General features: G+C 33.9%; 1 protein-coding gene across 3 annotated transcripts in view; it reads left to right on the top strand.

Moving 5' to 3' along the window:
- Window positions 1–17,376, top strand: part of LOC123561547 (uncharacterized) — a 57,715-nt gene extending 40,339 nt beyond the window's left edge. For all 3 annotated transcript variants that reach the window (XM_053525366.1, XM_053525365.1, XM_053525367.1), the window contains exons 2-6: window positions 3,417–3,990; window positions 5,084–5,242; window positions 8,354–8,833; window positions 9,380–9,461; window positions 11,627–17,376. In XM_053525366.1, coding sequence (XP_053381341.1) covers window positions 3,430–3,990; window positions 5,084–5,242; window positions 8,354–8,833; window positions 9,380–9,461; window positions 11,627–14,280 — 3,936 coding nt within the window. In that variant the 5' untranslated portion in view covers window positions 3,417–3,429 and the 3' untranslated portion in view covers window positions 14,281–17,376. The remainder of the gene's footprint in view (window positions 1–3,416; window positions 3,991–5,083; window positions 5,243–8,353; window positions 8,834–9,379; window positions 9,462–11,626) is intronic.
- The last annotated feature ends 1,637 nt before the right edge of the window (window positions 17,377–19,013 follow it).

Below are 19,013 nucleotides of genomic sequence, written 5' to 3'. Positions count from 1 at the left end.
TTAGTCTGGAAGATAGGAGCATGAATTATTATTTATTTTAACTGTCAAAGTAGAATCTAGTTGACATTTGTGATACCTACAATGCAGAATTTGTAAACAGGTACATGATCAGATATATATTCAATGATTTTAAGGTACTGTCTAGACAGGCTGAAACATTTTCTTACAGTAAAAATATAAACAAATAAATGCATCAGTTAGAAATTGTTTGTTTCTGAAAATTTGATATAGATTTATACTAATTTTAATTACTACTACTTAGCACTCTCACAGTCAGGTTGTAATTGTAGGGTGGAATTGAACAGCTATATTTTATCTATTAGTAAGATTCATGTATAGGCGATTTCGCTATATGTTTATATAGCAATTGCTGCAGATCATGTTAGAGTACTAGTTTATAAAATTATAGTTCTGAAATTTCTGATGAAAAACAAAAAAAACCCAAAAATCTAAAGTTCCCATTGGCTATGCAGCACTTTATAAACATGGGGGTAAATTGTAACAGCATATGACCTGAATGACGTATTACGCTGAAATTTTTTTTACTGTAAAATAAGAATTATTTGCACTGTTAGAATCGAAATAATAAACATGTTCCAATAATTTTATCAGTTCAGTGAAATATGGGCAGTCATTCTGATGCGAATAATTATATCACTTGTGCTGCACATCAAATACTTGGTCAAACAAATGAGTGTTCAATGTATGTCAGTTAGCTAGTGTGTTTGTGTGTGTCCATCCGTCCAGATTTTTGGATCCAGACAATAACTTTGACATGCATGGAACAATCTTGTTTAGATTTGGCATGAATGTTTACCTCAATGAAGATGGAGTATCACACACAAAGCCCAGGTTACTATCTCAAAGTTCAAGGTCACACATGGAGGTCAAAGATCATTTCAGATCTTGTTTGGGCCATAACTTTTTTGTGCATACAGGAATATTGTTTATATTTTGCATGAATGTTTACCTTGATGAGATGGAGTGTTACACAAAACCCCAGGTTCCTATCACAAAAGTCAAGGTCACTTATGGGTCATACCTCAGGTTTTTATTTCGATGTAAATGAGATGTGACACCAAAATTTGTGGTCCTGTTTGGCGCCATATAACCTATATTGTGTTGGTGCGCCGTAAAACCCAATTAAATAAATAGGGGTCAACGGTCATTTTAGATATTGTCTGAGCCATACATTTGATAAGTAAAGTATGGAGTAGTTTTGTCAGATAAAATTCTGCCAGTCAGAACTTTTTCAACTGAGAATGTAAAGATTTTGCCAAATATGTGAATATCTTTATAATATGAACGAATATATAAAGTTCTGCTGGGCAGAACATCTTTAAGCTGTATAGTGATTTTGATATTAGACTCAAGTAAGTTCATACAAAGTTCTTCCGCGCAGAACTTTATACAGCATATACTCTTTCACCTGGTAAAACGTATTGTGAACCTAGGAAAGGTCTGCCAGGCAGAAAAGTTTTAGACTCCTGGATATTCTTTTATATTATTCTGAATGGCCTGAGTTGAGTCAGATAATGTTCTACAAGGCAGAACTTTTTAAACCTTATTCATACATGTATATTTATTTTAGGGAGAACATTTCAATATTTATAGGCTTAACGTTATCATAATCTATTGACCGGTGGTGCATATTGGCCTTTAAAGTTCTGCCAGACAGACCTAAAAAACACTAAGTCTATATAGTATTGATGGTAGACTTGTGGATTTGTATCACTTTTTATACAACATCTCATTATCTGCTACCTTTCAAAATGTATTTTAAAATTATAATCTTTTCACCTGAAGAGCATAATGAACCTAAAAAAGTTCTGCCAAGCAGAACTTATCTCAATTTAGTAATATATATTCATTATATTTATTATCTCGATTTATTTATTCGTTTTTTATTTATTTCAAAGATGCTAGTTGAGTCACATAAAGTTCTGCTAGGTAGACTGTTTAAACCTTTTTCATATATTTAACATTATCACAAACTATTGCATGTAGTGCAAAATGTATTTTGTGATAAAAAGTTCTGCCAGGCAGAACGTTTTAGACAGATTAATATTTGTCCTATAATTTATTATGACTAGTTGAGTAAAATAAAAGTTCTGCCAGGCAGAACATTTTCAACCTTAATAGGCTTTATATTATTTTGACAACTGACTAGTGGATTTGAATCAAGTTCTGCCAGGCAGAACATTTTGCACAAATAATGGTCTGTTACTTTGCAAAATGTATTGTAAAACGAAAATATTTTAGCCTGTACATTGCACGGTTGCATGCCACTTAATGCATTTGTTAAACCTTCTTATGGATGAATAAAAACTTTTATACAATATTCCTCCGATGTTGATGACATCGCTCCATATCAGGAGCTGAATAATTTTCAAACAGTAACTGTACGTTATTTTCTTTTGACGTCCCTCAGATTTCAAATATACACTCCTGGGGCCGTATTCATAAAGCATCTTAAGTATAAGTTTTGACTTTAGTTTAAGATTTTACTTAAGTTTGTGGTGATTTCAACTTAAGTCTAAGTAAAAACTTAAGTTCTAGTCATAAAACAGCTGAAACTTAAGATACGTAAGAAATGAATCAAGTCAGAAAGTAAAATAGCGTGGTGAGTACGATTAAAGTGTTGGTTTCAGATAAAAGCACTTTAAACATAATTGTGCATGTTGTATCTGTCTGAAATTAATGTTGTGTTTTTAATGTTTTCGTCCACAATAAAAAAACAAGAATTACTTATTAAGTTGTTTTATGAATGACAAATATGCTTAAGTAAAATAAATTGCTAACCTAAGTAATACTTAAGAAAATAATCAATTTCTTATACTTATACTTAAGATGCTTTATGAATACGGCCCCTGCTCCCTTTTTAACCCCACCTACCATTAATAAGATGTTGCTTTCTTCAGGGAATTGTCCCTAAATCCTAATGTAATATAAAAGTTGTCGCTATTTTATCTTGATGACCAATATAGTATGCCTACCAAGCATTTTTGTCAAATTTATGTTTTAAAATAGTTGGCATAACAATTACATTTAATATATTCATCTGATTTGAGAAGAAAATGCAAAATAGGACATAATACAAAATTGGACGGGATGACGTTACATGACGTTGCTATTTAGAATAGAATTTACTTTATTATTCGTTAAAATTAAATCTTATTTTGAGTGTCAACGGAGAATTCCATTATCTCCTACATGTACAGTTTCTTTGACGTTTTCATGATATTTGAATAAATGAGAGCACCCTTGTTTGTAATTATTGAATAAACCTCGAAGTGAGGATTTTGGGTATTTCTGCAGATATTTTGTAATACAGCTCTATTCAAAATGTGGCATTGGACACCCATCAAAGTTATGATGTTTCGATCCGGTACGATAAGTACTTTCCTCTTTTATAGGTCTATATCAAACATGACGCACCAAGATCAACTTGCAAATGTCAAATACCGAAATTGGGTGAGAGGTGGGCTTGGTATAAAGTACGTTAAAGAAGGCTTGGAACCATTCTGTGACCACCTGGCTACACAACAGCATATTTATATCCTGAATAAAGTTCAACAGGCACACAATCTTTTAGCAGTGTCTTGTGGGCAATGCGATGTACGGACTCTCCAGCCTAATCATGTCCGAACAAAAAATAACCAGTGCCCTCTTGGTCAAACTCACTGTAACTGTCTACGTCCGGGCGGGAAAACTTTGTGTCCGAGCAATGTATGTGGGGCCATATATGATGAAATTATTCAACTCCATGCATCAACGCCTCCAGCGCCGTACTGGAAGAACACAGATGCACGTCAATGGTGCACTGAACCATGGTCTGTAGCAAAATGTTTTATAAATGCCCCAGGATATGAACAGAAAACGAAAGCGAGTGAGTTCGACTGCCTTGGCTTATTACATGTGCTGATTAACAACAAAGGTTTTCAACAACACATCAAGTGTCAGATTTCTGGTACAGACGTTTTCTCGAGGGTAAATGTTAAACCAGTATCTTGTTTGAGCAATAATATAATATATCCCAAACAGTGGTTTGTTGTTGAATAAACTCATTATCACAAGGACGCAGCCAGAGTAATATAAAATACGCATCTAAATATATAGAAATAATTTTATTCAAGACAAAATCACTGAATGTAACTTATTATTTTAATTATAACACAATTTTAAGGATTGCCATCTATGTCCTTGACGACATTCGCCAAATATTTGCCTGTTCCGTATTATATCATTTTCAGCATCCCGCTACATGCATTAGATTTAACACTTTGTCACAGTGATTTTGTTGTACAATCACGTTTGATAGGAAAACACATTTACGGCGTACAATATAACTTTACAAGACGTACGGTAAGTTTGCCGCTGCTGATGTGATTGTATGCACAAGTATTTATATAACAATGTTAACTGTTAATTCAGTGCCTATCAACAAAAAGCAATGCATATTGTCATTTTAGCACTAATAATAGGATAGGATTATCTGCACAAAATATCCGAAAAGACAATACAGGCAGCTAATTCAGCACTGACGATTTGATAATCTGCAAAAATATCCACAGAAAAAGCATAAAGCTACTCCAGCACAAACGACTAGGTCATTTGCACAAATATCCACAAAGACAAAGCACAGAACTTTTTAGCGCTACTGATCGAATCATCTGTACAAAATACCCTCAATGTCAATACAGACATTTAATACAGCCCTGCTGATAGGATCATCAGAGCAAAATATGCGTAAAGATGTAACAATTGACTGAGGGTTTTTAAAAAGATACCTGATAATGTACTGATATATGCTTTATTCATAACAGATAACACAGGAATCTATTCAAATTTTAAATCTAATTTTTCCCTTTTCTGCCCATTACATTAGATAATCAGATGTTAGAGGATTTTTACTGTGTTAGTAATTTTAAAATGAAAAATTACTAAGTAAGAAATAGATTGTATAGTAGGTAGCCATACTACAAAACAGGTTTCGTATACATTCGGTTCAGACGTCCTGTTTGTAAATATTATTTTTCATTATCAGTTTTAGTTACAGTCTGGAAGTGTATATATTATACAGGTACGCAAGTCTAGAAACAATATATTTCATTCCCATACTATGGAACTAGCAGACAGTGAGGTTAACAGTTATATATGTGATATGATTGAACTGTTGGAAGATGAAAGGGAAATTAAACACAGGCAAGAAACTAAAGATGCGGTCAAAAGGCTGCAAGAGGTATACAATTTTGTTAGTGTTTAAATTCATGTAACACAAGTCATTTTGTATTGCAAATATTTACTCAAGGAAACTTTCCAGGTGGACAAGTTAAAGATATGCTGGCTAATAAATAGATCATTGTAGTCAAAACTTCTGTTAAAGCGGAGGTAATGGCGCAACGTCATTTTCCGGATGACATAGAACCTTTATCCGGTATACGGAAACGCAAGTCAATAATACGAATAAATGTCAAACCTGTTTGTTAATTGATAAAACTGGCTAAGGTATAGATGAAGCAAGCAAATATGAAATCAATAGAGTTAAACGTAAGTACTTTATATTAAGATCTACTTAGTACTTTCATGTTTTATGGGAAAATCTACATTCCTGCCTACTAACCTACCTTCCTCAACTTTGGAGTCAGCTTTCATCTTATCAGTAAACCTGCTTGTATATCTCTGGTTTATAACTGCCGGTGTAATGTACTTGTTTGTTTCGTGTTAGAGATATATGTTTAATTTACCGGTCCTATCCTGTCGTTTATTTCGTATAAACACTGAAAGATATACATGTCATTTCTTTTTTATACAATATAGTTTCTTTGTAAACAAGATCATTTTATACATTGCACACATTTTGTTGTATTCAACATTAAAATAAGCTTCCCGGGCATTTTGTTCACTAGACGGAAACAACTGCGACGTCATCTAAGGAACGTTCTTCCTGATTGTACGAGTCAAAACAGCGACCCGTTATCACTAAACAGCGTTGACGTACATTTCGCGCCTTTTATTTTGCTGTGCATATGAAATGAATCTAGTAGAGACGAAACTACACAGTTCGGGGTTTCTACTACTTTTAATATACTCTTCTATAACACATGTATGGTAAACTAAAGTCCTCATATTTTGACATCATGTATATCATGGTACAGTCTTTCTAAATGTCTCTTTCACTTTACATATACATACTATTTCTTAATGGAATGTTACTGTATTATCTCTGAATGTCTCTGAACAAATAAATAACTGTTTATCATCTATCAAACCACTCAAGACGTGTAACATGTCCGGGTCTGAAACATAGATAATAACAATAGTAAAAGATAGGTATGATATCAAACAGATAACATACTGATAATCATATATCATACATACAATAGATATCATGCAATAGATATCAAACAATAGGTAATTTGATACAAAGTAGATCCATTAATCTATCTATTGTTCATTTAGAAGTTATCGGTTATACATTAAAGTGGAATTATATGCATTTTGCAAGTAAAAGTTAAGCTTAAATTGATGTGCATGTAAAAAGGATGGAGGAAATTATAGCTTTTTACTCAACATACCAAACTCTTCCTGTTACCAGTACAAAATAATAAGTTTCCAGATATGACTTTTCTTATTTTGACTGGGACAGTCTTTTTAAAAACGTTAAACTGCAAGCAGGAGTTGCTTCCCTTCTACTTTAGAACTTTCCATTTTCAGGCAACGGAGATCATTGCGCAGAAGATTGAAAAAATATCTATTATTTTATCCGTCCGATTTCTTTATTTTTAAAGCATCAACTTCAAATACTAATGCGGCATTATCGTTAATTTAACACTTCTAAATGCACAGCAACCGAAAATTGCTTTTATAGAACACTCACCCAAAACACACTATATGCAGTATTAGATGCGCATAATGCCACTTTAATTACACAACAGATTATAAATGCTTTAAATACAATATAAAACATTTCACATCAATGTTATCTATTGGTATAGTGGTCTCTATAGTGGCTAATACCTAGTGTCCAAAGTAACTGGTAAACTTCACTGATCTTGACTACAATCACTCTATGTAAATAACAACAATAGAATATTGACAATACAAATGTATAGCATACCTGATTTGTAGAATAAACACCCATATTACATGTACCACACTCCCCAGTCTTCTGTCTGCTCAAAACTGTGCTTTGTTATCAGTATCAGTGTACCCCAAAGAGATGTAACTGTGCTGTATTGTGAATATTATGAAATTCATGCTAAATGGCTGTCGTTAAGCTGCGATTACAGATGTTTACGCGGATTCGAGAATGACAGGGAGAACGCGTAAAATGAACGAATACAACAATATCAATCGAACCAAAAGAATGCAATTCCATCGATACAATGTAATAACATCATACAAACCCAATTCCTTTATCCAAATACACCTTATAAAATTATAAAAAGTGACAACACTTATTAACCACTTTGCCTTGCTGACCAGGAAATTAAACATGGCGGTCTCTACCGCAAACCAAGATCATGTGACCACAAAACAACCAATTCTCCAATCTCATTGGTCGAAACAAAGTGAAACTAGCCAATCTAAATATAATCAGTTCGTGGTAATGGTGACAACATCTCACCTTTCTGTACTTTAAAGGCCCTATGTCAATAAAAAATAAAAGGTTTAAAGGCCCATGATTTTGACAAATCTGAAACATGAGATGAGTTAAAATATTTTAAATGGACAACATAATGACAGTGTAAAAATGACACTGCTACATAAACGTCAGCCTTTTCAATGGGAAAGAACAGAGCGATGTAGAGCTTCGTTGCACAACTAAGTAAATTAAATAAGAATAGACATCGCATTTATTTATTTTGTGCTAAAGATAATTATAGCATCTTATTTTTAGTTTAGTTTGAATTATTTGTGTGTGAGTCATTGATATTAATTACGATATAATAATTATTTACACTGTTGTTTTATCTTATTTACCAAAATCATATAACAGAACGGACTGAGACAACAAATTAATATTTGCAACATATTAAGTGGCCTTAAGTGCAACAAATCACTTTATGTACTTTTCTTTTCAGTGATGAATATCAGTACTATAAAAAGGTTAAATGTGTATTGTATTCTGCATCGAATTGAGATTGGTAGGTCTGGTTACCGAAACCAGGAATATCACGAACACGTATTAACTAAGAAATAAACAGTTCAACTAATTTTCTTAATTATTATGCATATTACGCAAAGGTAAAACAGCTTGTTTGGTTCAAAATGATCGGCATATATAAGAATTTGTATAGGTTCAAATCTAAAAGTATTATTTTGATAACCAATGATCTGTTTATTACAGCTTAAACAGAACGAATTTGTTATATCAACTAAAGACGAGGCCGAAATTCATCGAGTTGTCATGGCTGCAATTGATGAGAAAGAAAAGGAACTTAAACAGACGATAGCGGATGCAGGAAACAAACTTAAATCTATCACTGATGAAGGAAAACATGATATTGAGGAGAAAGGTCTAGTTATTGAATCTGAACTTGAGCTGACTGGACAGAAAATCACAAGGGTTTTGGTGACGAAAGAAGATGAAATAAAAACCACAGCTATTGAAGGCAAGCACGATATTGAGGGGAAAGGTGTAGTCATTAAATCGGAACTCGAGCAGATAGGACTGAAAATCGGAAAAGAATTGGTCATGAGAGAAGACGAGCCGAAAAAGGCAATTGAACAGAGAGGAATCGAAATAGAAAAGCAACTCACGAGGAAAGCGGTAGAAGCAGAAGAAAAACTAGAGCAGAAACTACAAGAATCAAAGCTTCATTTAGAGGTGAAAAAAATGAATGGGGATAAAGTTAAACTAGACTATTCCAAACGACAATATTCATCTCCGTCTGTTTGATTTTTAATATGGTAAACTAATCCAATAAATAGATTGCGAAGAAAATGTAAATAAAACTGTTATATATTGACTTCAAATCGAACTCTCACTTTCTTTTTTCGTCTTGTTTAAGGTAAAAGTTTGTTTCCTGTATGTCTTCTTTTACAAGATTTTCCTTTGGCAGAATTAGAAACCATTTTATTTAGGCAAAAAAAAAAAAATGCTAACACAAAAATATGTTTCGGTTAAAAGTTATTAAAGTACAAACTGTAGTTTCTGTTAAAAATAAACAAATATAGCTTCATTCATTTTTAGAAAAGGTTAAGTGACAATATGTTATAAGTATATCTATAATCCGTCTTCTGTATTTCTATGGAAATTACTAACTGTAGACATTTGAAACTCGTAGTGTAATATTCTTTCTTTGATATAAAAGCTATAATAAAAAATGGTTTATGAACACTATTGAACAATTATTTAAATAATTTGATACAGAATCACAAAACCTTGATTGAATGGGTGATGACGAGTACCGCTGAGACAATAAAAGAAGATGGGACTAGCAGGGTGAAAACAGGTAATTTCTTTCAGATTTGGTGTCCCGTTTATTTTTAACTTTATTGAGATTCCCATATTCATTTTGGCTGAGTTCACAAGAAAGCACTGGGGGTGAGTAGAGACCTACTCAACACTCGATAACCCTCTTGAAGTTAGTACACCAATCGTACCTTCCCTTTTGAAAAGCTGAACTCCTCAAACTCCACTGAAAGGCAGGGTTTACTGCTTCCTAGTTTTTTATCACAGCTAGCGCACAATGTGCAGAGAAAAACAGTTTTCAGGGCCTAGTTTCTGATTGGTCAGTTACTTTACAGGCGCTTCGATGCAAACTGAGCCTTTGTGATTTCCTAAATTCATTTTTGATATTATTGTATGTATTTTGTTATACTTAAAATTATATTGTTGTAAATGATAGCATTTATGGATATTAGTAAGTCATACACAATAATATCATTAAACAATTCAATACATTTAATGGTAGATAATAAATTCGAACATAACCAAAAATAGTATTTAATTCTGGATATCAATTATTTATTTTAAATGATATATTTAATTCGAATATGAGATTTCCATAATCAAATCAATGAAATTTTTAAAATCATTTTAGTGAAAGCACAAAATGATTTATTCTATCATTTCCTTAATTCTTTTTATTTAAATTTGTATTGTCATTTTGTAGTACTACAAAACCATTTATGGATATAATGAAGCAGAATTAAAAATATTATGGAATTGAGTAAAGGATATCATTTACCGATTTTAAGATATCTAGTTATCAAAAACAATCCATAAATCATTTGTGTCTACAAATATCTTAAGTGATATTAAAGATAAATTAAGGATATTTATAAATGAATTTGTGATAGACAAAAATGAATTCAGAATATCATAAAACTGTCAGTTATAGTAAAATAAAATTGACAAGGCTTTAAATCCGTTTAGATTGTTCAAAAACTGCTATACAGACAAATGGTTTTATATCTGATTTCTTCAGTATTTCCCATTCAGTAAAATAAAGTTTTCTGATTGTGTTTTAAGTATATATTGTTTTCCTGATTTCGCTTGCCGCTGAAGCATGCGATGCACGAATCAAAAACATTTTATTTGCATAGTACATTAGAGCTTTGGAAGTGACTCTTCAGAGTCAAAATAAAAGACTTAATCTCAAAGACGGCATTAGACGGCGTCAGGTTGTAATGAATTCCTTTATTTTACAATGCATGACATCAATTCTTTATACCGTCACTCAAAAGTACAAAGAATAATATCCCTATGCAAAAGAAGGCGCCAAATTGTAACGGATCGTTTCCTTTTATACTTCATGAACTCATATTGCGTTTTCACATTGGATTGCATGGCGTCTGGATTTTATACGTCGCTCTGATTTACACTAAGTGGTTTCAGCATGCATTCCAATATTCCCCGATATGATTGCCAGTTAAAAAATGAAGAACGTCAAGATAGATACGCGGACCGTTAATAGAGCATTATGAAGTTAATTTTGACGTCAATTTGTCGCATGACGACCACTTTATAATTATTACTTGAAAAAATGAAACCGATCATAATTTTACTTAGATATTTCGTTGAACATATAAAAATGAAAACAAAACAATCTAAGCGTTCTTCAGCTGAATTGTGTCGTGTTTCTTTTTTTTCGGATGATTTCATACTGTATTGCATTGCATCAAGGTTTTCAGTGCATCAGTTTACGTTCTAATGAGCTGCATAAAGTTTTCATACAATACAATGCATTGGATGCAAATGTATTGGACGGATTGCAGTTTTAGTCTAGAAAATGTTTAAATGCACTAGAATCTGCCTAATTTGTTAATGATTAATTGTATTTTACGGTTACCGCTACCAATACGTACCAGATGAAATATTGCTTCTGTAAATATTTGAGACATGCAAACATTGTACATCTCACTAAAAGGATAGCATTTAAATATGTAGACGGGATTGTTTAAAAAAATTACTGCATATTAATGAAACAGTATTTCAACTGCAAACAGAAATTCTGCAATACATAACATGTAGACGTATTCTGAGTTGTGTACACTAACGTTTTAGTGAATTAGGTAAGGATAGAACATATCCCGCCAAGTGTAAATAAGTTCACCAGTTTTTATTGATAATGCTTTTTGAACGCAAACATTTTATTTCCGTGATGTTTTAAAGACTTTCAGGACAAGCTGGTCAGACTGTATGAAAAACATGTAAGGAAGGTACCTCAATTGCCCCGACTACATAAAAATAAGATGCACGTAAGTGACATGTACGTTTCTCCCTGGATGACTGTAGAAGAAATGAATGAAGAGTCTAACGATTGGAAACAAGTTAAGATTTCAATGCATCAGATATTCAGAAATAATGAAAGGGCCACAAAATACATCTACGTAATCGGAGAAGCTGGTTCAGGTAAAACCACGTTTTGTAAAATCCTGGTTCATTTCTGGTGTGTCGCTCATTCGTTTCAGGAATGCAGTTTAGACGAACGTGACATAATGAAAGAAATGAAGAGGTTTGATTTCTTATTTTTTGTTTCACTTCGAAACTATCCCGACTGTGATGCTATAGAAAATATGTTAAAGAAATCATATGGTGATCCTGCGCTTGGAGGTATTTTACAAAATGACTCGGGTAAATGTCTTATTGTCCTTGACGGTCTTGATGAATGGATCCCAGAAAAAAAACCCAGTTCGCAGTTTCTGACTCCAGGTCTTCCTGGACGCGAGCTCGATGCGGACTATACTATTATTACAACTTCAAGACAATGGAAATTTGATGCTCTGCCAATAAGTGATAATGAAGTAGATAAAAAAATCAAACTAAATGGAATTGATAGGTATCAAATTAGAGCCCTCACTGAGAAAACAGTCGAAACATTAAATGACATCTGTAAAGTAAGAAAACGTGCAGACAATTGCATAACTGATCTTCAAAGCAGACATTTGTCCGAGATTTGCCATACACCATTGATCTTGCAACAACTAATCTGTCTATGGTATAATGGTAAACTCCAAGATAATTCGAAGTGTGCTATATACGGAAGTATGTTAGACCTCTTTCTAGAGTGGAAAGCACTTGGTACTTTAGACAACCAGAAACCACTATTTGAGGTCGAGCGCGACCGTAAAAGAACAAAGGCGATACAGCACCTTTCACATTTAGCTCATGAAACCTTATTTGACAAAAATAAAGAAAACACACTGGAATTTAGTATTTTAACACTTGCCCGTCTGAGCATACCAGATGATGTGATAAGGGACTGTTTGAACAGTGGTATCTTAAAACAAGAGCTAAACGTAAGTTTGTGTGAAAGTAAGCGGTCATCAATTTCATTCTTTCACAAATCAGTGCAAGAATATCTAGCTGCAGTGTATATAGCTAGTCAGTTCAGAGAAATGCTAAATTCGCAGGAGGACGAACATGGTCTTAAACATGTCTGCAAAAAGTGTGTAGAGAAATACTTCGGTAGTTGCAAAACGGCTGTTGATATTTTAGAGCAGTCAAACGTGTTTGTTATGCTTTGTGGATTAGAACCACGGCTGCTGACAGATATTAGTAAATATATATATAGCACAGTATTTGTTGACAAAATGGTAATTGAGGAAAGAAATACATTTCCTAAAAAGTTCTTTTCAGATCATCATAAATTGATCAAAGATATCCAAACGTGCATTTTTATGTGTATTGAAGAAGTTATGTCGATTGCAAAAAATGTTCACTCGCCTGTTTATATTGCTGATATTTACGTTTCCCATTCGATGGATTTGCTACGTTATTGTCATAATATTATTTTGCAAAATGTTCAGTCGATAGCAATAGAGAAAATTCCATACAGCATGATCGGACGTTATAATAAAAATGATAAAAAAACAATTCCTCTTGCCTTGCAAAATTTAGCAAAATGTGAACAATTAAAGGTAATGAAATTTGAAACCGATTACCATAGTGAGGATCTTATTAACAATGAAATTAGTATAATACTTGAGGCAAATGTTCACACGCTTGAAACTGTCAGTTTGTTATTTATAGAAAAGAGAATTTTAACACGTATTGTTTCTATTCTACCAAAGATGCGACAATTAACGTCTCTCCATGTGAAGAAGAATATTTATGCAGAACGTTTACCACATGATGGTATTTTATCGTTGGGTAAATTCCTTGATCAGAATACAAATCTTCAGCATATAACTCTGGATATTGATTGTGAGAAGTACGACAAACACATGATAGACCTGTCGAAACATAAACAACTTCAATATGTTGATTTTGAGACAAGTACATTTTGTACGGTCAATTGTAACACTGACAATCTAGAAACGTGTATGCTTAGAATTGCAAGGGGTGCCATGATGAAACAAGTGTGTAACTGTCTATATAAAGCATATAAATTAAAACATCTTGATCTGTATCACACCAGTTATATAGAAATTGATGAAGCAGAATGTAAAACTGTTACTGATAATCTCATTAGACTGTTGCCATCATTAATCGGTCTCAGTACTCTAACGTTAGGGCACTTTACTTTTACTGATAATATTATAGCACGTCCGCGTGATATGAGGAACCTGAAAGAAATAATACTTTATGGGGTAGAAATGAGTCTTACAACGTGGTGCAAGTTTATAGACAGTCTTCCTGTACTGCCACAAGTCGTAAAAGTAACAACAACTCCCATGGTTTTTAGAGATTGGTTATTCGGATTCACTCTGAATGATGAAATGAAAATAGAAGCTGCACAACAGTATGTTAAAGAGAAAACAAATTTATTCCACGTGACACTAGGTCGCACTTATCGTTTTCAGTTTACTACACAGAAAGTGTGACTCTGAATGATATGACTTTATTTTAATGGTAAATTGAAAGCATGTGAGTTGGCAAAAGTGTCGACAGTATTTCATGAAAAACGTATAACAAAAATGTTTGATATTAAGCTTGTATTACTACATTTGATGTATAACTTTTAAACATTCTGCATTTAACTAAGTGTAAAACAATATGTACTTCTAGAATTTTTTTTTCTCAAACAGCAAAGAATATTTGTATATGTGAACAATAGTGATAAAATGCTACGGATAGTTATAGTCTGTATATATAATTATATTAATACCATCTTTACGCAATCAATTTGATATACATACACATGATAATGACAAATACAATTACCGTTAATCTCGCTATAATATGTTAAAAGAAATAAAAGAAATTTAGTTATACTTAAGGCCTATACCATATTCATATTTTATCAGTTTGAGAATGTTCGTTGATTTACTTTTATATTTGATGCATGTAGTTTGTTTAAAATATTTTGATACGATACGGTACAGTTGAAGGTTAGACAACTTAAATTTATACTTACTTAAATCACGGTCGACATGGTTGCGCTCTAACCGTTTATTTTATTCTTTTTGTCCAGACTATTATATGTTAGTTGTAATATTTGTTCTATGGCTAGCAATTATTACATGACATCAAAAGTAAATTTTCTTACACCAAAATCTAATGTTGAACTATAAATTGGTCAATAGCACAGATTGTAGACCGACGATTTACATAATATGTCATGTAATTATTTGACAAAGACATTGGTATTCGTATTCTGCAGAATATCTAAATAATTTCGGCCAAATTTATTGATGTCTACTATTGCCTAAAAGAATGCAAAAATATATTACATTTCAAAGCAGACTCAGTTGTTAGTTATAATTAAGTAAACGGTACTACAGAAACGTCATTTACAGCAAGAATTTATTTTTCACCAATTTTGATTGGCTTCCGGGTTAGCTATATTTGCTGAAACATCGAAATTTTTTCTTTCTTTACCTATTATAGAAAAAATCAACGTCTCTTCGTATAATTTGAATCGTCGTTAAAGTCAGTACTGATAGGTCATTTTTAAAAACCATAGTAGTGTTAGTTTATTATAATAGTATGTAAAACATGCACGAGTTCTACACCGGAAATATTGCGCGACTTTAGGTGTGCAATATTATTCAACGAAGGAAAGTGTGCAAATTTCCCGATGAAAATCTAATAATCTTTTTATTACATAAGCATCTACGTTAAAACTTGATAAATGATATATTTCTGTGCCCCCATGAGTGGTTGGGGCATATAAATTTGGTCTTGTCCGTGTGTCCGTGTGTCCGTGCGAGCGTGCATGCGTCCGTGCGTCCGTCCAAATTCGTGACGTGCCTAGCTCGAAAAGTATTTGATATAATGACGAAGTCTTTATCATGATATAAACATGCGCCCCACCTATTTTTCGTCTGGCTCCGCCCCCTTTTTTCAGAGATATGGCTCCTGAAATATTCAAAAATGCACATTTTCACCTTGTGATACGCCTAGCTCAAACATTGTTTGATATAAATTCATGAAACCTTGCAAGAGTCTTAATTATGATATGAACTTGCGCACCTCCTATTTTTCATTTTGGTTCGCACTTTATTTTCAGAGTTATGGCCCGTGAAATAGTAAAAACGCAAATTTTCATCTCGTGACGTGCCTAGCTCAAAAAGCATTTCATATAAATTGATTAAACCTTGCATGTGTCTTTATCATCATATGAACTTGGGCACCTCCTATTTGTCGTCTAGCCACGTCCCTATTTCTAGATTAATGGACCCTGAAATTTTCAAAAATGCACATTTCTACCTTGTGACATGCCTAGCTCAAAAAGCATTTGATATAGATCAATGAAACCTTGTATGAACCTTAATCACGATATGAACTTGCGCACCTTCTATTTTTCATTTGTGTCTACTCCTATTTTCAGAGTTATGGCCCCTGAAATATTTAAAATGCACATTTTTACATTGTGACGCACCTAGCTCAAAAAGTGTTTAATATAAATGGTTGGAAACGTGCATAAGTCTCTATCATGATATTAACTTGCACATCTTTATTTTTTTTTATTTGGCTGGCTCCAACCCCTATTTTTAAAGTTATGGTCCATGAAATAGTAAAAACGTCACATTTTTGCCTTATTATGTGCCTAGCTAAAAATATTATTTGATGTAAATTCATGAAACCTTGCTCAAATCTTTATCATGATGTGACCTTGGACACTTGGCATTCTTCTTGAGACTCTTTGCGCTTATTACAGAGTGATGGCCCCCAAATTGGCGGATTTCTTGTTTGTGATGCTCATAGCTAAAAAAATATATCACCTAGAATAATGAATCCTTTTCGTAAAATGTTTGTAGAGGCTTTGCTCCATTAAGACTGCAAACATTTGAATTATTGCCCCTTATTTTTGACAAATGTACAAGTGGGGGTACAACCTGTGTCCTACAGACACATTCTAGTTTATTTAACATATACGAAATTTTAAATGATGTCATTAAATACATTTTAAACGCGACAAAACAAATGGAAATTATGTCGCAAATGACGTAATGCTCCCGATATGAAATATGGACGTCAACATGGAAAACATACAATTGACGTTTCATGTTGCATTATAACCAACCGGAGTTTATAGCCGAGTATACTATATTGTGAAAATAGTAAGTCTCTTTGTTTACAGTGACATAATATGTGTGATGTCACGTCAGAAATATTTTTGTTGAGATATTTAGATGAAATTTAATGAAAGTAAAAACGGATATAGATATAGAAAAAGTTTTAATCTTAGAATCCGAAACATTAGAGGTTTGAATATATTTTAGCCAGAAGTTCAGTTTTATCGCGACATCACACAATTACTCAGTACAAAGTCTAATGATATGTATCTTATATATGACTATACATTTCATGTACAAGTCTCTAGATAAAGTTTGAAAAAGATGTTTCATGCTTTTAATTTGTACAGCTTTAGCCTAAATATGTTGGTAGCCTTAGCTGATCGATAATTAATTTGCTGTAATACAGAGGTGACGATCGCCCTCAGTGCTGTAAATACTGAGCTGTCCAGTATCTTACTGTGTTGTAAATACTAACCTGACCGATTACTCCCAGTACACTATATACTGAGCTTAAATATCGCTCCAAATACTGTAAATACTGAGCTGAAAGATCGCGGTATAGGCTATACAAATCCAGCTGACGATACTCCCTGTGCTGCAAACACTAAGCTTACCTGACCTAAACGCCCCAAGAGCTGCAAATACTGAGCTGTAAGATCGCTCCGTGTGCTGTAAATACTATGCTTAAATATTGCTGGGTAGGATGTAAACACTGAGCTGACCCCCTGCTGTAAGGCTGAGCTGAAAGCTCTCACCCTGTGCCTCAAAATCTAAGCTGACTGATACACTTTGCACAGTAAATACTGAGTTGAACAAGCGCTCCATGTACTGTAAATACTGAGCTTGACGATCGCTTCTTGTGATGTGAAGTACTGAGCTGACCGATCGCTGACTGTGTTGTAAATACTTGAGTGAACTTACTCACTGTGCTGTAAATTTTGAGCTGACCGATCGCTCCTTGTGCTTTAAATACTGAGCTGAAAGAACCGATCGCTCATTGTGCTGTCAATACAGAGCTGGACGATCTCTGACTGTGATGTAAAGTTGATCGATCGCTCATAATGATGCGAGTTCTGACCTGACCAGTACTCCCTAAGCTGTTACTACTGAGCAGGCCGCTCGTTCCTTATGCGTTTTATACTAAGCTAAAATAGTGTTGTCTGTGCTGACCTGATCGATCGCTCATTGTGCTGTGAATACCGGGCTGCAAGATCGCTGCCTGTGTTATAGATACTGAGCTGTCTGATCGCTCCCTGTGCTGTAAGTACTGACCTAAACGATTGCTCCGTCTACTGTAAATACTAGCTGACGTATCTCTCTGTCTCTTATCATCTTTCTCTCTCTCTCTCTGACTCTCTCTCTCCCTCTCTCCTCTCTCTCACTCACTCTGTGGCTCTCTCTCCTATAAATACTGAGCTGACCAATAGCTCTATGTGCTGTAAATACTGAGCTGACCAATAGCTCATTGTGCTGTAAATAATGAGGTGAAAGGCCGCTGTCTGTGCTGTAGGTATTGTGCTGACCGATACTCCCCGTGCTGTAAATACTGAGCAAACCGATCGTTCCCTGTGTTTTAAAAATTGAGCAGACCAATCGCTCCCTGTGCTGTAATTACTGCGAAAGCCGATACTTCTTATACTGTAAATACTGATCTGTCCGATCGCTACCTGTGGTGTCATTACTAAACTGACCGATCGTTCCTGTAAATACTCAGCTGACCGGTCGCTCTCTGTGCTGTAAATACTCAGCTGAACGGGCGCTCCCTCTGCAGTAAATACTGAGCTGACCACTTGCTCGTTGTTTTTTTCATCTTATGTTCAATTGTTTACAGCTGTATACTATGACGTGAGCTTACTAGTTGGTCCTTGTTTTCTATTTAAAAGCTAATAAGTCGCTCTTTGTGCTTTACCTATACGCTAATCGGTCTCTTATTGTGTTCTATCTACTACACTTACGGGTCTCTAGTTCATTATGCTACACACATTAAGTTAACTTGTCGCTGCATGAACTCTACATTACGCACCTATCCGTCCCTTCTTCAGCTCTACCTATTGGAAAGCTTAATAGGGAGTGCGTAGATCTACGGACAACAG

The sequence above is a fragment of the Mercenaria mercenaria genome, chromosome 15, assembly GCF_021730395.1.
Source record: "Mercenaria mercenaria strain notata chromosome 15, MADL_Memer_1, whole genome shotgun sequence".
NCBI lineage: Eukaryota > Metazoa > Mollusca > Bivalvia > Venerida > Veneridae > Mercenaria > Mercenaria mercenaria.
Note: the sequence above shows the minus strand (reverse complement) of the source record. Positions and strands in the feature narration are given on the sequence as shown.